The sequence below is a fragment of the Ptychodera flava genome, chromosome 16, assembly GCF_041260155.1.
Source record: "Ptychodera flava strain L36383 chromosome 16, AS_Pfla_20210202, whole genome shotgun sequence".
Lineage (NCBI taxonomy): Eukaryota > Metazoa > Hemichordata > Enteropneusta > Ptychoderidae > Ptychodera > Ptychodera flava.
Window position 1 is genome coordinate 27,854,478 of NC_091943.1, and position 24,783 is coordinate 27,879,260.

Genomic DNA, 24,783 nt, shown 5'->3' on the forward strand with positions numbered 1-24,783 from the left:
TTTTTGAATCGCATATATGAAATATGTATGATAATTTGATGTGGAACGGATCCTTGGAGTATATGTCGTATCAATGTGTTTCATAGACTGTCGCCAGTCGCTTGTACCGCTTTGTTTCGCATATAAGTTAGAATGAACACAAGCTCGGCATATTCAAGCATAAATATCCGTATTGGCACTGCAGGGCTTTGATCAGGAGAGACGAGAGAAGAACACACATACATCTTTCTGTGTGAAAATAATGATTTGATATCGTCAAATTTAGATGGAATTAAAAAAGAGGTTTATGACTATACGCAAGAGTAAAAATGCTGTACAGGTTCCTGTGATTTCATACGTTGTAGATAAGAAAGATGACAGAAAAAAATAACAGTTTTACATTTTAAGATGCGTCAATACACCGTAATCGTTGAGATTAGGTAGTTCACATTGCTTATTGAGACAAAGCAGTACAGAATTCTATTAGATTGTACTGAGGCATCGTCAATGTCTTTCGGAGCTACTTTCCAGACGTTCCAACACAAACGACTTTTAAATGGTTGAAGAAATAAATGGGCTGCTGACTAAGCAGTGAAGGTACAAAATGATACATTCATCAAAACTGTTAAGGGGAGGGGGTCATCGGAACTGCGCAAGTGCGACTTTCTTGTTTACAGCCAGTTTATTTCATGCATGGTATTTAGACGCATCACGTCAACATCGGTACAACATTAACATTTTTCGATATACATTATGACAAACAGTTTTCATCCATCGCCAACCTTTGATACCCTGTTCACATTGGTAGTATGGGTCCCATACCACATTTAAGCGCAGTTCCGGCGACCGCCCTACTTAGAGAAAAACTCGTCAGAAAACCACGTTTCGCATGTTTTTTAGTTTGGAAAGAAATAATCTTGCCATTTTATCTTGATATCTAGCTTGGTTAAACCACTTTCCGAATACAATTTTAGGATGACTATTTATGCCAAGTCTTTTGTAAAAGTGTTTAAGAATAAAGACATGGCAATATCTTCTTACATTTCTACATGCAAGTCAATTGAATTTAGTGAATTTAGTGACACTTCACTATACAAATGAGTGTTCCCCGATACGTCAGCGGTGCGTGAAGGCTTTAGTCTTAAGAGGAACTGCTGCTTTTCAAAGATGGACGCATAAAAATACTTAACCTGCTTTGAACTACTATAGTTCCTGAATGCTTTTCAAAGAGAAAATTGTCCCCCGCTATCAGGACACTTACTGACAATTCCCATCCAAATTTCACTTCCAATGTATTAACTATTTCATACAGATACTGTTACACTAGGTATACAGATCGACAATGACATTGTACACAGACCACCACTTGCCTGCCCCTTAAACGTTTGCATGGCACTGACATAGCGAACCCATCCTTCTCCGCGTTTTCCAAATGCTAACGCTTTTGCATTTGCATGTTCGGGGAAGACGGAGAGGGGATGTTATTGTGGGAAAGTGGTCCCAAGTGTGTGAGATAGGGAAGAGATAACAGTTTAGCAGTCCAGATGACTTAATCTGGTGAGATTTAAAACACGATGAATGCTATTCAATTGTATGTACCAACTACGAGTGGTCACTCTTCTTTCACAGTCAAACAAAGAGTAAAACAGTAGGGCGATTGTGAACTCGTTTATCCCATGCCCATCAGGTATTTTTCTTCCGCTTTACAGAGGGACAGTTTTAGAAGTGTACGGTTAGCAGAAGTTAAGTGCTTAACATGTTGTTCTTGTGTTCCGAATAAGATTTACAGTTGTTTGCAACCATGTTTCTTTCACTTATGCAAACGCCTCTGTCTGCGCTGCCTGATCACGGCTTCTATAACCATAGTCCGGGTACGGTAACACACGCCTCGGACACGGAACAGAAATGTTTTAAACGTTTGCTCATACATTCTTCAAGGAAACCTTGAACCATTTTAAATCAATTCCCGGCCCCTTCAAAATGAAGCACACCAATGACGGGTCACAGAGAAAGTTCTTGGATGAGAGAAACAAATAATAAAAAATTTACCGTTCAGTAATCGGATTTCAAAATGGCTGCTACACACTGTGTAAACTCAATGAGGAAAATTAAATTTTCGATTTTCACGAGAAAAAATGGCAAAACGAACGAACGCAAGACAGTGAGAACTCCACTCACTTCACAGGCTTGTCACACATACAGCAACAAACTTTATTGTTCCGAAAACCTACCCTCAGGATCGTTCCTACCAGCTTCGAATTCAATCATAAGTGATCCCAACCTTCCATCCTGGCCCATCTTTTCTCGATATTTGTACAGAGCTTTTGGAGGGGAAGCGGTTTTCACTATTGGCATCGTCCATTTTAATCTCATGACTATCTATGTTGATGCTCAGCGATGAAGTTCGGCACAGGTCACTTAGCGTCATTCGGCCGATAATTTACGATGTTGAATAGATGTAATTTTGAGGATCGATTAGGTAACAGGATAAAATTACTGTACCAAAAAAGGGAGAAAAATGAGTCAAATTCTTTTTAGGGTCTGTTTTAACACACATCAGAGAAAGTTACGCCTTATGCCCATATCATTGAAGCATCGAGAAATCACTCAGAAACTCAGAGCTGTCGACAAGAACCTGAAAATGCCTCGATAATTTGTCCGGCTGGATTTTGGTCTTGATAGGGTAGGAAAATTAATCTTTGGGCGTTTTTAGCGTTCTACCTCGTTGCGAAACAGTCTCTGAACACGAGATCGCCCAATTGTCCCTCTGAGACGACAGCGCTTTCTCTCTAAAGCCTTGCCTTTTCAGTTGTAGCATCGATTCGTATTTCTCCATGAAACCGTGCCGTGGTGGCCTTGCTGGCTGTGGCCTGGAGAACTATGCAAAGTAGCATGCTGTAATGGCATTGTATATTCACTGGAAAGATGGAATTCATTACTGGACATTATAAGATGTAACGCTAATCTCAGTGTTTTGAAAGGTCAACTGAAAACTTTCATTGTCGCAAATATAGAAAACTAACATTTTTTATTCCTTTTCACGCATTTGCATTATTTATTGTCCTTACAGTCTGAGTTTTTTACACTTTAACTTTTACATTTTTTTTATTGTTTAGAGGACCCCTCGGAAGATTACAACCGTATTTGGGCATTTCTACAATTTGCGTTTGTAGATGGGAAACCTTAATTGTCAATGAATAAATAAATAAATAAATAAATAAATAAATAAATAAATAAATAAATAAATAAATAAATAAATAAAATCCGTTGTATAAAATCCAGTGAAAATACTGAATACCAATAAATTATGTTGTTTTACTGGCAAATTAGTAGTGAATTTCAATACAAGTGAAACCGACCGAAATATTAAAAGAATGTAACTAAATCCAAGTTAACGAGACACTTTTACAGAACGTGGTATACAATTACGACAACAACCGTTTGTTTTCTGATCCGGGTCTTTTGTTGTCCAGTGGAACCGGGAAACGATCAGAGATCCGGGTCATTCAAAACCCCCGACGACGACCGAAGCCTACAAAGCGATGTATACGTATACACGAAGCGACGTTCACATCACAGTCCTTTCACTGACTAGCCGAACAGGTCACGGGGTCACGAGTGACTGCCGTGCCATACACCAACAAGCACACACAATAAAGCACTGAACAATACGACGTAGACGAATGTCACCCCGGGACTTGTGTACACACAGAACGGTGTGCAGGCACACCTGAAAGTAAAATTACAATATTACCCTGCGTCACTCACGGAAGTAGAAACAGATGGATGTGTGATCGTCCCTGTAGGCTTGGATTTTGTCCTGCGCTTAGAAAAACGGCGATTTAATCGCAGGAAAATCGACCGTAGCCATGGACATGAAGCAAAGCAGTGGATCCTACAAGTGGTTGACTATCTCAATGATCGTCATTTATTTGTCAGGTATGTAAGCTTAACTCCGGTCCTTTAAAGAACGGACCAGGCAAAGCCGAACAGCTTTCACCGTGGGCATCTTTTCGTCAAAGTCATTTCTAACTCCCCAACCTCCCCTCCTCTCCAAATCCACCTTTCCTACGCCAATCCCTTGATAAGAGCCGACAAATGTCAGCCATATTGGGTTGCAAAACTTGCCCATCAGTGCTATACAAAATGGAAGGGCATTGTTTTGTAAAGACACCACATAACAACATGGTCAACTCTGACCAGGTACAAAGCACTCCTATACCACTCGCAATATTTGCAAATGTGCCGTGATGTTTCATGAGCAAACTTTCGCACCACACCCTGTTGCGTTGTAGCGCTGAGTTCGACCCCCGAAGCCTGTTAATTTCTGGTTCGGAGGAAAGAAAACGGTTGCCCAAGTAGTCAGCGACACCCCTGGAAGCGAAAGAGTGGAGTCCTCTCAATCTCCAATGATCACTAACCTTTGCAATGTGTTGATGTTGCTGTCTGGAAAGCTTTCACCGTTTTATTCATGATAAATACACTATGTATGATTATATTATGCAAATTTGTGTCACAAGGACGTAACGCTCTAATGTCAAATACGTAAGGTCGCATTCTCCAATCGCTCTCAGTATTTAGGTTAATGCGCTCAGTAATTTCATAATCAGGGTAGTGGCTCATGAACTACAAGGAAGTACGGAAACCTTAAAAGCAGCTATGATCGGTGTATTGTTGTCTCGCAGTATTATACATTGTGCAGTCTTAATTGCATTGTATAGGTTCGTTATGTCATTCGCTGGTTGTCACACAAGCCAATGTAGCTTTTGGTAACCCGTGCTTGAACTTGCAGTCTGTTTAATTAGTTTAGGCCTAATGTTGCAAATAGACCCTCGAAAATACCACGCGGCGCGCGGCACGTGTATAGCTCAATGCCACTTTCGCATCAAGGGAGGTGGGCAACTGTAAATCAAACGTCGAAAGTCCTGTTTAGATTACAGTCACATAATTAATGTATTGTTATTGCTTTCAACGTAGAGAGCGTTCCGGTCAACCACAGTCCCTCCACCCGTGTGTTGAGGGACTGTGGGTCAGCCATCATTTCTCACGTGCAGTGCAGTAGCGGATTAACAATGCCATCTCATTTACAAACTATACGGAGTGTTGTTCCCAAATCACCGTTTTGGAAACTGATGATTTATCGGCTATGGATTCTGCAATCCTGAAAACTTGAAGACAGTGAAACACTGAAAGTATCCTCAGTGTATAACATTTAACGTTTATTTTGTTACCAAATCACAAATGAAAACAAGAGGCCACCGTGCAAAATTAGGTACAAGAGAAATAAATGACGTTACATTTACCAATCTTTGAAATTCAAAATGACAGCAACCCCCGTGTTAATTTGATAGGAAGGAAAATCAAAGTTCGCTTTTCGAGAAATCTAGTGCAAAATTGTCTCACTCCAAGACCCTTAAAATGAGTTCTCATAAGTGACAGATCAGAAAAGAATTGTAAAAATTTGAGAGTCCCTATCTGTCCCCGAGGCGAATTCTAGATGTGTTTGAGCACCTAACCCTACACAAAACCTATTTTTAGGTTTTGCTCATTGAAGTTTTTCTAATGAGTTATGTGTTGTGTTGCATACTAAATAATGTAAGTGAACGTTGTCTAAAAGTTTTAGAAGTTATTTGTAAAACTGAATTCTCTGAATCCTTATCAGTACCGTTTCACACATCATTGGAGGAATCCCTAAAGAATGGCCCCGTGCAGTAATTGCTCAAGACGCAACGATTTTAAAGTATAACATACCTTCATCGGGCGTGAAAGGAGAACTGGATCATTCTCTGTGAGCGATTGGAAACGTGTTGTAGATTACCCTTTTTTCTGATTTTTACCTGTTTACTTTAATGCTGAGGGCATTCGTACGCAAGCTTCGCCCCCGTCTTTTTGACGAATCATTGTGGGAATCCCCTGGTGACTTTTTTGTGGTGCGTGCCGTAAAGGTTTAATACCTAGTCGACACGCAGCGCAGCGTGATACCCGAAATGTTTCTGTCACGTGACGTTCCACATCATCGGCCCGCGCGTTAATGCGCCAGTCAATGTAAACCCCACCCCCCCCCCCACCTCGGGCGATACGGGAAAAATGTGGGGGATTAGACCGTGTGTGCCATGAAACTGTGCCCGAGGGGGTGGGGCAATTGCCTCGTTTTGATCCCCCTATTCCTTTGACGGACAGGCCCAGATGTTCGTAAATAACTACGCATGCGCACGTATGCAGGGCCTGAAAATTACCCGAAGTCCCGGACCAGTGATTTTTTATCCCGAACCAGTACTAATTACCCCTAAAAAGTCCGCAGACCAATACAAAAAAGGAGCCAATTTATTTTGCAAGGGAATGTCCAGTGCTTTTCCCAGATTGTGTTCTAGTGTCTTTTGACGAAAAATTAGAAACTACGTCCCCCCAAAATACCGAAGTTACTGAAACCAAGGAGGTAGCAGAGACGCACTAAAGCCAGTTACACTTAAACCAAGAGGCCCATTCCATTGAGAGACTACGTCTTTTAGCTACAAAATTACAATAATTATCGCGTCTTTAAGTCAATCAAACATTTAAAATTTAGTCTATTTCTTTCATCACAACATAAACTCTAAAGGAAAATCAGTTATACAGTTTGCGATTCATGATATGAGCCAGGCGATGAGCGTCCACTAGCCACTGCACTGCAAAAATCAAATGACGGGCCACGTACTCATTTTACATGTAAAATTTAATGTGGTAAAAACCAGACCATAGCCTCAGCTAAAAATATCAGCAACCCCAAAATTGTGTGAAAATATTATATCTCTGTCTATCAAAGTAGTATTTTGCAGTAAAATTCTCTGGAAGGAGTCTCATTACAACTTTCCGATCGTCCGTGGCAAGCAAGCTTCTGAATTTAGAAGGTCACCATGCTGAATTCCTTATATAGTCAAGACCCCCTAACTCGATTGTAGTTGACCTTAACAAGAACCGCCTAGCTTGTCAAAACAGCGTTATGGCAATTTAATATTGCTATCAAAGGAAAAAGAAGTCCCTCTCAGATATTTGGTGTTTTAAACCTATTTTTTACAATTTAAATGGGAAAGAATCAACCACTGGGCAATTATAAAAATGAAATGAACTTTATATAGCAATAGTAAAAAAACATGTTAAGTATGTGGTGCAAGAACTTGAGAAAATTACCAAGTAAATGTTTATGCAGTGTGTCTATATTAAAAAGATTGGCAGTTTATGCTGTATGTAAATCCCAAGCAAATCTGATAGAAATGCATATATAACATGAGTATGAGAAATGAATCATTCTTGTATTGTTATGCAAATTTTTGAGGACAGTGGATTTTACCTTTGGACCAGTGAAAAAAAAACAGGTCACTGGTCCTGGGACCAGTGGGAAAAAACAGAAATTTTCAGGCCCTGGTAATGTTATGTTGTTGTTCAGAGCGGTAGCATGGCGAAAGGTGGATGTCAAGGCCATGTGGGCCGGTAAGCAGCTTTTCAACTGGCTATTGATGAACGCGATGCAGCAATATTCAGAGGTGTGCATGAAAGTATATTTGTGATTGAAGGCTTAAATATCGATAACTAAATAAATGATTTTCATCCGCCGTGTATTCTTATTTTTTGGAAAACTGAACATACCATACGCAAAATTTCCCACATTTTCCCACTTGAGCGTGACATTTCGGATGTTCACGATGCCTCATCGACATGGTCCAGCACTAAAAAGACCTCCGGGTCAACTCTAATTTGGATAAAGCTTAAAGGGACAAAGTCAGCCATTTTTCATGAATTTTGTTTGATGCGATATACTACTTATTTTGTTTGACATGTTGAAAGATACTGAATGAATGAGTGACCATACATATATTCGACACCAGTTTTATACAAATTAAGTAAAACCATCGCGAAAACGAATTAATGGTCATGACCATTAATTCAGCATTTCGTGATGGTTTGCATGTATCGTGTCTAAAACCGGGGTCGAATATAGCAGGTCACCTATTCATTCAGTATCTTTCGACATGTCAAACAATATAAGTAGTATCTCACATCAAACAAAATTCATGAAAAATGGCCCTTTAAATTGCTTGTGTATTTGGAAAACATGTTCGGTCACGACGGGATTCCTTTTTATGTCCGCTAAATGTATTATCAAATTTATTCATGATGACCCATATAGCTAGGGAAACAGTTGTTTCATCAGTGTGATCATTCTGATCATCTGTTCTGTTGAGTTTTACACAGTATCTTTGTGGTGTGTTTTGTGATGAATAAACACGGACCATTGTGAATTTCATTCCTCTGCTTGTTTTAAATCAGTGCATGACTGATGTAGAATGTGTCATTGTGCTTGTAGCATGAGAGCGAGAAGACAAAAAAGCTGCACTTGTGAGATTGGACATCATGTATCTTGTTTATTATCAGCTTTAATAGTTTATTGAGGCGACAGGTCTTGTATGATACATCTGGTGTTTTGATCTAATTGTTCTAGCCTGAAATATGTTTATGCCTGACAACATACAAGCAAACTAGATGAAAAATATTGTAAATTTTTGCTCCAAAATAGGTGACGTGACAGTGACACCTCAACACTTAAAGTCACAGTATAAGTGGCTGAAAAACAAATGCGAAAAGTATGCATTATCCTGGATCTATTTGTGTTGATTGTGATAGACATTTGTGAACAGCATAAATGTCACAAAACCCTGTTTTAAATGATTAAAATTGTTCTGAAGTTGAACATGAACTTTTTATATTGATGCAGGTTGTTTACGACATGAAAATTCCAAAGAGTGGTTGTGTGTAGGAATTTACAAATTCCCCACCCCCGTATGTGGGGGATTTACTTGGTTTAGGTGGGTATTTTCCAGGTTGTCTTGCCCCAGGGGGTGGGGCATTTGGCAGATTTCACAGGACTAATTTCCAAATCCCCCACTAAACCCCGAGGTGGGGTGGGTGGGGGTTTACATTGACTGGCGCATAAGTCTCAATGACAAAATCTCAATTCACCATGAGGGATTGGAAACGTGCTATAGATTACCCTTTACCTGACTTTAACCTGTTAGCTTTCACTCCGTCTTTTCGAACGCTCCCTTTTTGACGAACCGCTGTAGGAATCCCTGACTACCCTTTTTGTGCGTGCCGCAAAGTTGGCGCACGAGTTATCGGAACACCAAATTAGGTAATTACCCAGCAACTTGGCTGAGTACTTTGCTATTTGACCTGGCATTTACCTAAACAAGAGTCTGTTTTATGGTCTGAAGACTGATAAGATATCCACCAAACTCAGCAGGCAGCTCCTCCACTGAGTAAACTGATATGCCTACACTGGAAAAAACATTTTTGACTGGCAGCTGCATGTAGTTGATGGGGAGTTTTGAAGGGCCGGAATAAAATGTTGTAAAGTGTAAAACATGATTTGCCGCTGTCATTTTGTGTCCTGTTTTTGTATATATGCATGTTATTACCAGTTTTTTAATCACAATTACATACATTGAAGAAACACTGACCGTCAGAGCAACCATCCAATCATATGATAAAAATGGACTGTTCCATCAACGTCAGTGGTGGGCTCATGGAAGGTGGTAAATTGACGAGTGTTTGTAACTGTAGATTTACGAGGGATGCTGCGATTTTTCAATGCCAAATAACATACAGAGGCAAAACCTGTCAGGTTCAGGCCCAGGACACAAAATTAGTACAATAGATTGTGTTACATCATTATATTTATTCTCCCTTTTCACATTTTCCCATGAACTAGATGCCAGTTGAAAATGGGTTGTTCCTGTGTAGGCATAGCAGTGTACTCAGTGGGAGCTGCCTGCTGAGTTTGGTGGATATCTTATCAGTCTTCAGACCATAAAACAGACTCTTGTTTAGGTAAATGCCAGGTCAAATTGCAAAGTGCTCAGCTAAGTTGCTGGGTAATTACCTAATTTGGTGTTCCGATAAGTCGTGCCCTCGCTGTAATACCGCGTCGACACGCTGTGTAATACCCGAAATGTTTTTGTCACTTGACGTTCCACAACACCGGCCGCGCGTTGGGTCCCTATGGTAAAATCTCAATGGTCCATGACGAATTGTTTTCAACAACCACACGCAGCTAGCTAGACTCTCCACAGTCGCTGTGCCTTGTTTTGTGCGCGCCGCGATGGGCCTGCATTCGAAGGCTGTGCAGCTGTGAGCACGCGCTGCCAGACACAGCGACTGTCGGTTCTTGCAAGGATATGAATATTCATAAGGGTAGTGTCGTCAAAAGAAACACCTATCTAACTGGGCGGAGAAAATTTTACTAGTAGCTGGTAGACTTATATACGCAGTATGTTTTTATTTTTCATTTTTAATTTTATTAGGCTATGGTACTTGTCATTTGTTTTTGATTGACGGATGCGTAGAGTTCTGTAAAGTACCCGGATCAGGCAGAAATCCGACCGGTCGCTTGCAAGAACGTCCAGACCCTGGGATTCGCGTCGCGTCTTTGAAGGGCGCGCGCGTGTTCCAACAGGGCTAGGGAAGAACGCGAATCGCAGGGTCTCTGCCAGACTAGCAGCTAGCTAGCGAGAAACAACTTGCCATATCAGTGTACCACACAGCAGTACGGATCATTCGAATGTTTCCCGCTGGATACAGAAGCCTTTTTTCTTTATTTCCTTGGGGACCAGGGCCTTGACCCCGGAGCAATACTCCTTTATATTGTACCTGTACAGTTTTATGAGGCTCTTAAAAAGCATGTTTGCTGGTTTCGACAAAGTTTATCGATCTGCGTCAAAGAACATGGTTAACAGCATCTTGTAACTGACGGAATGTGCGAATACGTGGTACACACGATACACTTTTAATTACGTACAATGTGTATGACATTCAAAATTGTACATGCATGACTTCCGTTACCAACGACATTGAGTGCCATTTGCAAAATTTTGGAGGAAATGTATAATAAAGACGGACAGAAAACGAAAGGAATTATAGTAAAATTTTCATTGTCTGCGATGAGTTGTTGTCAACAAGCCAATTTAGCTGATACGCGAGAATATCACCTTGCTAGTTTACTAAATAACCAGATTGCTCAAAGGTTTGTTGGTGAGAAACAGTACCCTTTTTCAGTTAGTACGTGATGTTTGCTTATCTTCACCCAATGGCGCTAGGCGTGTCTCAAAACATGCTATCGTCTGACTAATTTTGTTGCACGCTATTTCCTGGAGTGGCGCCCTGACCACGATCGTTCTTCAGAGCAACGCCTCCTTCATAGACTGCGCCTCGGACTATCAAACTTGTACAATTCTTCTTGGCCTGTAGAAATGATGTTTCTCTGAAAGATCTGCCCACATTTATCTGTTTTGATAAGCATAATGCATGCACCACGGCACTGCATATAGGGTCTATGCCGCGATATTTGACCGTTTATACACTGCACCTGGTCAATGCATCTCTGTGGCTCTGGGGTGTAGCCCGCACGGTGCGCCCCGTTTTCGGAACTTGCAGGGGTTCATTTTGAAGCTAGTGGAGTAGCTAAACTTTTTACAGGCTTATTTTTGTGAAAATCAAACATTCGATTTTCTCCCATAGAGTTAACACACGGATGGCGGCCATTTTGAATTTCAAGTGTCGATAAATGAATTTGTTTACAAGTATCTAGTTCCAAACATTGCACAGAAACCTCCGATTTGTATTCTTGATTTGGTAAGAGGATGGCTGAAAGTTTCATTGAGGACAGTTTGAGCAAAATTTTAAGTCTTTCAATTCGCGGCACGTACTACCTTAATGGTTACCGGCCATATTTCAAGCGGCACTTAAAACTCGAGCGCGACTGTTGTCAACAAAGATCGAGCCCAGTCAGAGTACAGGCTTGAACTCTGAACTCTGGAACATATTCTGTTGTTGGCATACAAGTTGTAAACGATTGTGCATGTTTGTTGTCAAGAAAATTTTTGAAGATCCCAGCGACTACAATGTGAAAAAACAAACATACAAATACACAATTATTTGAGCTAATTTGTTGATCTATTCTCTTAAAAAACCAATATATGTCGTAGCCAGTTAGCTTCTATGAACAAAGAGGTAATAAACAAAATCAATGATAAAGAAATAAATGATAAACAAATAAACAAATAATAAATAAGTAAATACATAATTGAATAGATATGTCTGGCTTTACACAGCAGACTTAATTGCCTTTTAACCCGACAGTACGGGTAACTATAGATAAATCACGACTTTTTGACGTTTGCAAAGATGGTCCATTCCTACTCTGTCTGCTTTACACCCAACAGTTCTTACGATAGCATGCAATGCCTTTCGAAAAAGTGACCACGATCTCCGAACAAAAATTCTACTTGGGACAACAGTAGTAACGTAACACGTGTATAGGTTTATATCATGGCTCACTACCTAGTGAAGTTAAGAAACAGCCGCGTTCTAGAGTCCATTTCATAGAACCGATAGCTGTATACTTTTGATGATTTTGAAGGCTATTTTTGTTTTGAATTTCAACCACAGTTTCTTCTTCTACCCCACAAAGCATGCTGAAATACACAGTGTTCACTTGTCAACTCAGTCTGTACATGTGTGGACTGCATTGTTATTGTTGACAAGTGTTCAAATTCTGATCCGGACCAGAATTCATATGTAAACAATAAAAGTGCAATCTAAACTTATAGATGCTTTGTTGGTAAGCTAAATAGCTCCTTTTTTGACATACTTAGAGGAGGTAGAACAAGAATTTGTCATTGGCATACCAAACAAAATAGTGGGGAAAAATCGTCTAATGTTACAGTTATTGGATATTTAGTGCGTTAGGTCTTCATGACAAGAAAGATATCTCAAACTGTCGGTGCTATTGCATCAAGACAGCTAAGCTCAACCGATGAAACACACTGTGCTTCTACTTTATACCCAGATCACATGACCAGGGTCAAAGCACTATCGATTCACCGGTGTCTCGCCATGTTTCTCCATATCATAAAGCCACATTGATCGATTCAATATACCGCATCATTAACAAAGGTAGAAAACGATGTGTGAAGTTGCCCTCACTTTCCTTTATATACAAGTTTAAAAAACCAAAGTTGCTACATATACTAACCACAATTATACCGTACTCTTAGGCTCAAGCTATGTGAGGAAGACATTAAAATCTAAATTTTGCACTCCCCAAACGTATTTGGCCAAGAACTATTGTGTATCTGACAAAGTCTTCAATTTGCGCCCGAAGGGCGCCCTGAAAATAAAAAAAATGTATTCCAGAAAGTAACTTTTGATGGGTTTTTTCCTTTCACCTTTAGTGAGCCATCTTTTTTTCCTAAGCCCCCCTCTGGCTGAATTTTTTTCATTGATATTCGCCGGGAATATTTTCTTTCGAAAATCTTCCAGACCCCCCTCCAGGATATCAAATGGTCCACCCCTAAAGCGTAAGACACGCGCCTGTGATTGGAGCCCTCCTCCCGGCGATGAAACAGAGACCCTTTCGACAATCTATATTTGCTCGTGCTCCCATTTTCTTATCGGAAACCCATGGCTTTGATTCAATTTTCATTCTTTTACCCTAATCTATAGGTGTAAACGGGGAACAGAATGTCACCGGGCCGGCAGTGTTTCTCCTCGACCATATGCAGGAAGTCGCGTCTCGTGTCATGTATTTCTCCGGCTCGGGACAAGATATGTACGATGAGGCAGGAAAAAGCGACCAATTACTAGATGAACTGGTCAGCGACTATTTGACTTCATCTGAAAAGACGGCTCTCTCGTTCGACTACGACGATTCGCTGCTTTTCTGGAGTGACCCAGGTCATCACTCCATCGTAAAGTACGATCTGATGAGCGGCAACCAAACTACCATCTTTGTAGGGACGTCGACACTCGTAGTCGGTATTGCGGTAGACTGGGTCGCCAACAACGTCTACTGGACTGACGCCGCCTACAACTGGATCAAAATAGCAAACTACGACGGATCTTTTGTCCGTACCCTGGCCACTACTGGGCTGGACACACCAGGTGGTATAACCTGTGACCCTAAAAATGGGTAAGAGAGATATGCCTTGCTTTGTAGAGTTGGAGAAAATGTCATACAACCAGATGATGCACGAACCGGGCAGTTCAATTCAGTAGCGTCTGTCTGTCTGTCTGTCTGTCTGTCTGCATGCATGCATGCATGCATGCATGCATGTATGTATGTATGTATGTATGTATGTATGTATGTATGTATGTATGTATGTATGTATGTATGTATGTATGTATGTATGTATGTATGTACGTACGTACGTACGTACGTATGTATGTATGTATGTATGTATGTATGTATGTATGTATGTATGTATGTATGTATGTATGTATGTATGTATGTATGTTTGTACGTATGTTTGCATATGTGTGTGTGTCTGCACGTCCTGCAAATGTATTAACCCTTGCGCATGTACTTGACCATATGAGGAAAGCCGCCTTTGATTTCTATTCTCGTAGATATTTGTACTGGACGGACTGGGGCGAGTACAACAAGATAGAGCGAGCGAACCTGGACGGGACTAACAGAATTGTTTTGACGAACCAAAGTGATATTGGCAGTCCCGCTGGTGTGACGCTAGATCATGCACAAAATATGTAAGTTTCGCGATTTAACATTTCCCATTATAATTACCCGCCCACAAATAATAAATTTACACTCTAGCGCAGACGTAATTCTGAGCTTTTTTGCGGTTCGGCTCCGGCATAAAAAAGACGCAAGGTGTTCTATAAACAGACATTAGTACGCCCAAAAGATCACTGATGGCGGTACAAAAAACCCCATGTGTACAAGCGCGTACAGAAATACACGTATTTCTATGCGCGTTTGCTCACGTGGGTTAATCCTTTCACCACCATGGTTTGTCCCAAATCCGTTGTTTTCTATGGTAAAGTTGGACCTGTATACAGGGAACTTGGGGTGAAAGGGTTAACTTTGCTTGTACCGTTGTCCATTCGAATTCCGTGTTTAGTCTAATCCGCTGCACAAAGAAGTTTTATTAAGCCAGACAAAACTATTATTCCTCGAATTTTTCAAGTAAGGGCGGTGAGCGAATGTTCACACGAGTCATACCCAATAATTTAAATGAAAATGAATGTTGGGTAAATATAGTATACAATGCAAGATCCGAGGTACATGAATATTCCACATTGATTAAGGGTCATTAGCATAGAATTATAATACCGAAACAATGCTCATTAATGTAATCTGCATATTTGAATATAATTATACCTCGCATCTTGCACTAATAGAAATATAGGCCGATATCTCTGCACCAACACTGAAAAAGGCTAAGGAATATTTCTCTGAAATGAAATGATTGAAAACATCTGGAGTTGTTTTTCCGGCATTTTACGAGATTTTACGAGATTTCAAAACACGTACCAGGACAACCTCTGCGTGAATGAAACGTGGCAATCAGAACATCAGAGACAACTGTCTACACTGACTGTAGGGGAGAAAAGTGGCAGTTCTGGTGACCTTCAAGGACTGTGTGAAGGCGACAGCTTCGTTAAGTTTTGATATTTTTTTGGCGATTGCTTACTACCATATACCCAACCTTAAATTTATCTTATTCAGACTCTATTGGACAGATGGTGAAAAGAACAGGATATTTTCCCTTGATCTGAATGACGAAGCTTCAGTGCCACAAATTCTTGCGGAGGTTGAGGAGCCGCTACTTGAACTTTTCAGCTTGGATTTGGATCCTGTAAGTCGCTCTCTGCTTACCATTGGTTAAGACTTCAAGTTCATGAATTTCCTTTAGAGGGGTAACATTAAATTCTGATAATATATAAATTTGTTCTTGAAAACAGGTATGTTTTCCGCTTCTTCTAGCTGAAAGAAAATACGAAGTATTGGCTCGCAAGCGGAATACTCTCTATAGTATGCAACATTATTATGAATTAATTTGATTGTTGCATTCTTGTCCTGACTATTTTTTCAACCATTGCAAAGAGCAGGGACTTGTTGTCTATTTAAAAGCGTTTTAACATCACTTAATACAAGCTACGGCAGGTTGAACACTTGGCATTTCCACAGGATTTCGGGGGGTAGAAAACGAAATTTGTATTTGGAATGACAGACTGAATAGATTTCATGTCCCGTGCAGAGGCAAAATCACGTCTTAATGTCCAATATGGCGATACAACCTGTATGTATGTTTACGTATGTAACATCCAGTTGACAACTGCTCGAGCTAGAATCGTTAGTGAATGATAACAATGCTAATTATACTCAATGCGATATTTTGATAAGACTAACACCTTGTTGTACTTCGAATATATATATATATATATATATATATATATATTATATATATATATATTATATATATATATATATTATATTATAGCTTTGTCAATACAAGTGAATTTTGCGACGTCATCTTCCCAGGCTATTACTAACAATGCATCCGATTATCCGGTGTTGTGGCTCCAGATGTTTTATAAATATTGCAAATTCACAGGCATTGCCAAAACTACAAAATAATAGCAACGGTGTAAACCCTCCCGGCTCATAATGGACCCAAGAAGCAAACTTTCAATCTATCAATCAATCAATCAATCAATCAATCAATCAATCAATCAATCAATCAATCAATCAATCAATCAATCAATCAATCAATCAATCAATCAATCAATCAATCAATCAATCAATCAATCAATCAATCAATCAATCAATCAATCAATCAATCAATCAATCAATCAATCAATCAATCAATCAAAGTGATTTCTATAGCGCCAATCTCCAAACGCAATTGGTGAGTATTCAATGGCGCTTTGCTGAGTCCGAGTTGTTCAGTATGCTCCACTAAACTTTGCATTCCAGAATGTACGAGGCGGAGCTGAGAACATTCTAAAGAGCAAAATTTGCTTTCGTACATTATGGGCCGGGAAGGGGTACTTTATTGCTTAAAAATTACAGCTTATGTCCCCTCAGTTTAACTTTAATACAAAGCGCGGTTTTAAAATTTGATCGGCAAACACATTTTAGCTAACCACAATTTTTTTTAATAGCATTTGCAAACTGTATTATCTAAGTATTTCTCTTTGCTGTTTTGACTCCGAATAAAAGGACTTCGGTTTCATCGTGAGCGATCTTGTTGGGCATCATGTACTCCTTGTACCGTTCGAGGGGGATAGTATCTTCCTTCAGCACCTCTTCGAGCCTAACGGAATTGCTTTTTACAATGCAAGCCGACAGCCTGACCAGATAAGTGAGTAACGTTGGCCGTCACTGTTCATAAATAGCATTTTCAGGAAACAACATTTCACTGTTAGTTGTTAAGAGAAATATGTTCACAGTGCCCCCCTTTAGCGGAGGGACTGTGAGAGAGTATCTCGAAGCGCTGTTCATATTGCTTGCATCATATTTTTTATTCCGTCATTTGAAGACAGAGCGCCCCATATGCTTCCAGTGAAGCAATCAGCACTTCTTTCCAAGATTATTTTAATGCGTTATGACATTAGAATTCCTCAAAGTCTTTTATTTGGTAATTATGCTCGCATAGGTTTGGGATTGTACGATGACTGTAGGTCCATCAGTCCCTAAACCAGACAGTGTGGTTCCATACAGCCTATGACTATACTGCGCCCTCAGTCGGCTACAGCTCACCGTACAGGACAGCTAGTGTAAGCACTTTCCAAGCTTACTGTACTAATGCTGCTGTGAAAGTGACCATCATGGCAAAAAAATCAGAGGAAACGCCGTGCGAATGATAAATTAGTCAATGAACAAATGAATGGATAAATGGATTAATAGATGGCTGGGTGAATGAATGAGTGAGTGAATGAATGAATGAATTAATGAGCAAGTGAATGAGTGAGCTAGGTAAGAATGATTGACGGGACTGAATGGATGGATGGGAGAACTAATGATGACACGAACGACTGAACTGACAAGCGACCAACGAATGAATGAATGTGCGAATGAGCGAACCAGGGCATTACTGAATGGATGGATGAACGAAGGACTAAATCACATGTTATTTCCCATACAGATACATGCGCTAATGTGGAGTGTGATCATAATTGTGTGAGTCATCCAAGTGGTGGAAAATGCGTGTGTAACTACGGCCATACACTACGGGACGATGGGAAAACCTGTCAGCCAGGTAATCATGCATCTGTAGACAATGATAACCGTTCATAATACGCGACGAAAAGATAGGAAAGTATCTTTCAGTTCATGATGCCAGACCGTAGTGTTGGCAAGTTAATTGTTCTACAAGCTTAACCTCCCTCGTTAGCAGTGTCTTCTTGCATTTTGTTTACTAAGAAACCATCCAATCTGTAGAGAGATTTTTTATTCCCTCCTTTATCCATAGATTCTTTGAAAATGACACTATTTCAATTCTTGGCGATTAAAGTCGGGCCGATTTTTACATTTCTTTTAATGTACTCACTCGCGACTACCATAACTATCAAGCCGAATATTATTTAGTTGTTTAAATGTATGGCTTAGTTTTATATTCGCCTTCAACGCTTAAGTACGTTCAGTGGTCACACTTCGGCCAAGCGTTTTTACATACGTTCTTATCGGAGTCAAACCATCTTATCGAAAATATGTAAAAATATACAGCTATTGGGATTTGATAATGTTAAAAGTTGGTATGTAACAACCATACACGAGATAGATCGGTGCCTTACTGGTTTCAACATTTTGAACACGGTTCCCCCGACAAAACTGGTTAAGTCATTGTTTTCTGGCTGAGAGCACCAACACTCTCGAAAAGGTAATCGGTTGAGGGCGATTGCTGGCCAAGGCAAGAAGTCTCCTGCAGCGCGATGCTTTGAAGAAGTCAATACTAGTAGTTGAAGGGGGGGGGGGGGTTACTCTCTTTTAATGACGCCCTAATACATCTACACAAGCAAACGCAAAGATCACAATACGCAGTCGACAAGAGTATGAGATGGTCCCAATGTTCTTATCAGACATTAAATTGAATCAAAATGACTTCATGTGATTATTACGATCTCAGATTCTCTTTCATTCTATTCTTCTCCTTCCAGATAACTCAATAATTCATGAACACGAACTCGTGTTCTCGGCGAAGGGGAACCACCTGTGTAAAATGCCGGCCAACATCGGCCACCAAGACCTGCCGGAGGTTTTCAACGTCTCCTGTTTCACGCAGATCACGGTGAACGCCATTGATTTTGATATCTACGCTAACTTCATCTACGCCCATGCCAACGCGTACCAGGTCAACAGTATCTTGCGAGTGCGACTTGAAGATCAGCAAACATGGGAAAATATCGTCGATAGTACCGATGCCAGAGGTACGTAAGTGACTGTAACGCGAAGAAATGAACAAAATAAGCAAACGGGCAAACAAAGCAATGCAAATTGTAGCCATAGTGGTGTATGAGATTTACCGCCAAATATCGGCAAGCTTGCGTACATTATCGATGCCCATATGTCTAAATAGAGTTGCAAAAAAATATGTGTAATTCCTTTTTAAGCAATACTTTTAAAATGCTGTCGATACGACACTTTAAAGTTTATTACGATCGGAGCATTAAACACATAACATGATTGACCATCTTCTGAAGATAACTTGAAGGAAGGTAAGGGACCGTTCAGTTTTTACGGCCGGGGGGGGGGGAGGGGCGGCAAAATCTTGTCGCCGCTGTTCAAAAAAATATAACCTCCTGCATTTTTCGTGAAAAAAAGATGAATCCCCCTTTGTCAGACGAAAAAAAATGATGACTCCCGCTGAAAAATAACCAAAACCCATATGTCAAATTTACCCGCAACGTTTGGATTTGAACTCCCGTAGGCGGCGCACTTTATTCATGTAGCAGAGATGCCAGTGCACAAACTTCTCAGCCACATCCATGCAAACATCTGCTAATTAGGACGACTGTAAGGCAAATTTTAACTTCATTTCCATAGACAACTTATGTACATAGACATTGTATGAAGTAAACTTTATTGGAGTGGTTCGCTAAAGGCAGCCATCCGGTTAGAGGGTCATGGGCCATTACGTAAAGTCAACTTTATTGTAGTGGGCCGCCTTTGGTGAAGAGGGTCGATCATGGCCGTTTCACGAAGTAAACCTAATTGGAGTGGGCCGCCGAAGGCGTCTGCACGTTAAGAGTGTCATGAGTAATACATAAAGTCAATTATTGTTGTGGGCCGCCGAAGCGGCCCGCCGGTAAAGAGGGTCGATCATGGCCATGGCATAAAGTGAACTTTATGTAGGTATTATGTTTTTGAAAATGTGGTGACCCCCCCTTCCTACCAGTGAAAAAGGGATGACGCCCCCTTCGCGGATTCCAAAATTACGATGACCCCCTGGATTTTGCCGGCCCCCGGCCGTAAAAACGGAACGGTCCCTAAAGACAGGGATTTATATTAACGGTGGCTAGCGTTATAGTACTATGGCTGGCTAAATGTTCCACACATTCTGTATGACTGGGACGCTGTCAGCAGTGCTTGAGGTAGTATGCGCCACGAAAAGTTAGACTTAAACACTTGCCCAAAACTTTCTTCAATGAAGTTTTCAACCATTCTTTTACCAAATGAATAATAGAAATCAGGGGTCACCTTGCAAAGGTTGGTACTAGTGAGACAAAGTACCTCCGATATTTGAAATTCAAAATGGCTGCCATCCTGTAACTCTGGGTTAAACATAACTCGGGGGGGAGAAGAAAATATCTGATTTTCGAAAACACTACGACGGTAAAAACTTTCTTACACGCAGAACTTTAAAAATGAGTCCCTACAAGAGGTAGATCGGAATAGAATATTGATAAAACTTGAAAGCCCGAATATCTCTCCCTGAGGGCGCTCTACCTTAAACTGCTGCCAATCCCCACACACAGTACACGGGTGACATTCGACCATGAAAAGTCCGAAGATTTGTGTACTACGAAGTCCCTTGGTTTTAATCAGAGACAAAGTCACTCGAGAGGAATGGTATCGAAGGAAGATTGTCCTCGTGAAACTCCTCCGAGGCTGAGCCCCTGTATATCATACACGCGTTAATCATGCTCGTTTTCTTTCTTCTGCTGCAGGCATTGCCGTCGATTGGATCGCATCGAATCTGTATTGGACGGATCAGCGAGATCGGAGTATCATGATATCCAACTTAGACGGCAGCGAGTCCGCGCGACTGGTTTATCGCGAGCTCGGGGATATTTACGGTATTGTCGTTCATCCTCTGAAAAGGTATGCCCTGAACACTTATTGGATGCTGTTTACAATGTGAATGATTCATACAATTTTGTCCACGTGAGAACTCTGAACATACGCATTCATGACGAAATCTATAGAAACTCTCGGAATTAACTGTTTAACATTTTAATATCTCAGCCAGAACCACCTGCTCTTAGCTTGTTTATGGAGAAGCAGGAACAGTTTACCGTAGTTATCTTTGCAGGGACAATAGCTGTTACGTTAATTTATGGAGAAGTACAACAAACCACCTTTGGAAGACAGAACATAAATACTGGAAAACACGTGAACGTTACAGTTGATACATTTTTTAACCTTTTCAGGTTGCTGTTCTGGAGCGACACAGATAGCAGAAATCCCCGCATCGAACGGTCAAGCCTGAACGGCCGACAGCGTCGGGTAATAGTTTCTGCCAATCTGATGAAACCGAGCAACCTTGCTATTGATTTCAACACCGACAGGTATGATCACTTAATTGTGACTGATATGCTCCGGTAGTTGCAGTCAAATAGTAATACACCAAAGTATCACGTTGAATGGTTCATTGCCAGTTATAGTAATTACGTGCACCAGAACAGCGCCCTCACGAAGCCGACAACTGTAGAAATGCATGTTGAAGAGTCGGGCACGAAGGCTTGCATTTCAAGTCAAACTTATCATCAAAAGTGGGCATTTTCTACACAGCATGTGAGGGTCTTTTCGGTCGTTCCTCGAAAAAGGTGTTCTCTTTGTCATGGAAACGGTGCAAACGACGTATTTTGTGTGGTGTTCGTAAATAGGATGATCTTTCGTATGGCCCGACTCTTTCGCTGAATTCTTTACAGGTTGTTCTGGACTGACGATTATGCACATACCATAGAGTCTGTTAATTTCGACGGCGGTGAAAGAGATCAGTTTATGCACTTTGAGCCTAACGCCCAATTCACCGGAATAACCGTATTTCAGGTATTGTAAGCCATTCATTCATTCATTCATTCATTCATTCATTCATTCATTCATTCATTCATTCATTCATTCATTCATCTATCCTCCCTCCCCTTCTCTCTATCCTCCTCTGTCTCTATAACGCCCTGAGAGCATACAAACTTAATCTCTCATGATCCAACAAAAGCGGTTATAATTAATGAGTAGTAAGTATGCATCCTTATACGCGTGATATTTGACCACACTCACTAACGAATACGGATAAGAACGTATAAGCGACCTTCTAGCCTTTTTTCCACGACGGGACAAATTGAAGGGTCAGTTGTTGTGACGATGATTTTCTCAGTTACACAGTATTCAGCTCCACAACACAGCGTGTACATGTGTGAACTGCATTGTTATTGTTGACAAGTGAGTTCTGGTCCAGAGTAGCATTTAAATGTAAACGGCGGCAGTGCATATTGCACCCATAGACGGTTTGATTACAAACTGAATAGTAGGTTTTTAACATGCCGTTGGGATGAAAACAAGAACTGGCAATTTACATACAAAACCATCATAATGAAAAAAATGTCAAAGGTTAGAGTCACTGCATGGAACTTTATGTAAAGGATAGCACGGCTTGATCTCATTAAAAGTATACTGTCACCTGTTCCAATTTTACAGCAGTTACCGTGGAAAGAGAAAATCTACCCAATCACAGATTTCAAGCGGGTGGCAGCTTTTTTAAAACATCGCCCTCACACGGGCATTTTGAATACAAAGGAATACCCCTTTGACGATATATGGGCATATTTAGATTACGGGTGACTGAATACCTTTAAGGGCACGTTAAATTACCTTTTAACGTCCTGTGTTTTACTGTAACACTTTAAACATTACCAAGAGATTGATAGTAGACATCCTCTGAACAGAGTCAAAGACTTTTTTGTAGAATTCAAACCTCAGTGGCCGCTGCATCTATTATTTTCGTGATTTTTGTTTCAAACCAAAGCTATGTCATGTCCTCGTAGTCAATGATGGATGTGTGCCAGTCTGCTGGTTACTACACCGGGAAAAGGAAGGTATCATTGAAATTTGAATGTAGGAACAAAATTTCCGGGTTTACCCAAAAGGGTCTGCACATCTGATTTTAATATATTCACGCCCATTGAAAATAGTAAAAGATTTGAGAGATAAACTGACCACTTTGTATTTCTTCGCAAATACAGCACTTAAGATAGTACGCGCACGTAAAGTGAAAGACTTAAACATTTGCTCAAACTTTTCTCAAAGAAACTTTCACCGAATGGAGAATATAAATCAGGGGTCACTGTGTAAAGTATGGTACTAGTCTAAAAAAACAAATTATACCTAACATTACCGGCATTTGAAATTCAAAATGACAGCCATCCCCGTGTTAACTCTATGGGGAAAAAATGAAACTTTCGATTTTCGAGAAACTAAGACGGTGAAAATTTTTCTCACTCTAAGAGCTTTAAAATGAACCCTCACAAGTGGTAGATCAGAAAAATATTGTAAAAATTTGAGAGTCCGAATATCTGTCACCGAGGCGCGTTCTACCTTCAATTCTCTGATATAGCGTCAAATGGCAGTTAAAATTTCATTTTACATGATCTGTGCATCGATAGGTCAGTATGTGGTGGAGACAATCTGATTAGAATCATATGTAGAGTACGGCGACGTTTATAATTACGCGGTATTCTCTTGTTGTAGTGAGAGGCGACAGCAAGAGAATACCGCGTAAGTAAAGACGTCGCCGTAGTCTGATTTTAACCCTTTCACCACCATGGTTTGTCCCAAACCCATTGTTTTCTATGGTAAAGTTGAACCTGTATACAGGGAACTGGGGGTGAAAGGGTTAATCAAATTGGTGGTGGAGATAGCATCACTGTCACAGCTTTGGTGCTAAAAGGTGTGATTCAGAGGGAGAAAGTGAGAGAGAAATTAACTTATATTCTGTGAATGCAAGGAAAAAGTCACAAGCCATCTGTTTTGCTCGTAGATTTTTACATGTTAGTTTCATTTTCTCGTCCAGGACTTCATGTTTGTAGGCGAAAGAACGAACAGGCAAATATATATTGTAAACATTCCCCAGAAGAGACGAGTCCGGGCCATCACCCTCGCACAGGAACCAACTGCTGTCAAGTTTTTCCACCAGAGCCTTCAGCCCATCAATGGAGGTAAGAATGGATTATGCTTTACTTGAAAGACTCCACTGTCACATTATGTAGCCCAAATGGGGTATTATTGCGCCCAGCGCCACCCCGAATGGGGAATGGTTCAAACCACGGTGGGTACGGTTTTGCAAATGGATGCTGACGCGATGGATTCTCTGCAAGTGCTATGATTTTCATTGCTTAGTACATGAGGATCGTATGTCAGTCAGTTTAAACACTTCGTAATGATCGATTGTACGAACGTTGCTATTTTTCCGGTCAAAATTTGCTCGAGACATGTGTCTAGGATTTCTTTTATCTGTCCCATTTTGTTACAGACTGTTAAAAAATTAACCACCAGGCGGAATATTTTCACACCATAGAACGATCAAAAGCCTGAAACGAAAATCGCGGAAATACACTTTGAAAGACTGATAATAGGGCTTTTGATCACATAAGTTTCGTCCAGAAGCACCGCAGTGTTTGTAGCGGGGAAAGAAATAATTAATGTCTGAGAGTTTACTTAAATAATAGACCCTCATTTTTCTCGAGGGTCTA

General features: G+C 40.5%; 1 protein-coding gene across 3 annotated transcripts in view; it reads left to right on the forward strand.

The window, feature by feature from the left end:
• The first annotated feature begins 3,667 nt into the window (after window positions 1-3,667).
• LOC139114479 (low-density lipoprotein receptor-related protein 6-like) overlaps window positions 3,668-24,783 on the forward strand; it is a 37,053-nt gene continuing 15,937 nt past the window's right edge. For 2 of the 3 annotated variants that reach the window (XM_070676240.1, XM_070676242.1), the window contains exons 1-11: window positions 3,676-3,918; window positions 13,516-13,981; window positions 14,419-14,556; window positions 15,539-15,668; window positions 17,036-17,177; window positions 17,961-18,074; window positions 18,973-19,242; window positions 20,983-21,136; window positions 21,466-21,603; window positions 21,967-22,087; window positions 24,105-24,249. In XM_070676240.1, the coding sequence (XP_070532341.1) occupies window positions 3,849-3,918; window positions 13,516-13,981; window positions 14,419-14,556; window positions 15,539-15,668; window positions 17,036-17,177; window positions 17,961-18,074; window positions 18,973-19,242; window positions 20,983-21,136; window positions 21,466-21,603; window positions 21,967-22,087; window positions 24,105-24,249 (1,888 nt within the window). In that variant the 5' untranslated portion in view covers window positions 3,676-3,848. Of the gene's footprint in view, window positions 3,919-13,515; window positions 13,982-14,418; window positions 14,557-15,538; window positions 15,669-17,035; window positions 17,178-17,960; window positions 18,075-18,972; window positions 19,243-20,982; window positions 21,137-21,465; window positions 21,604-21,966; window positions 22,088-24,104; window positions 24,250-24,783 lie in introns of all 3 variants that reach the window. The other variant, XM_070676239.1, reaches the window with a different exon arrangement.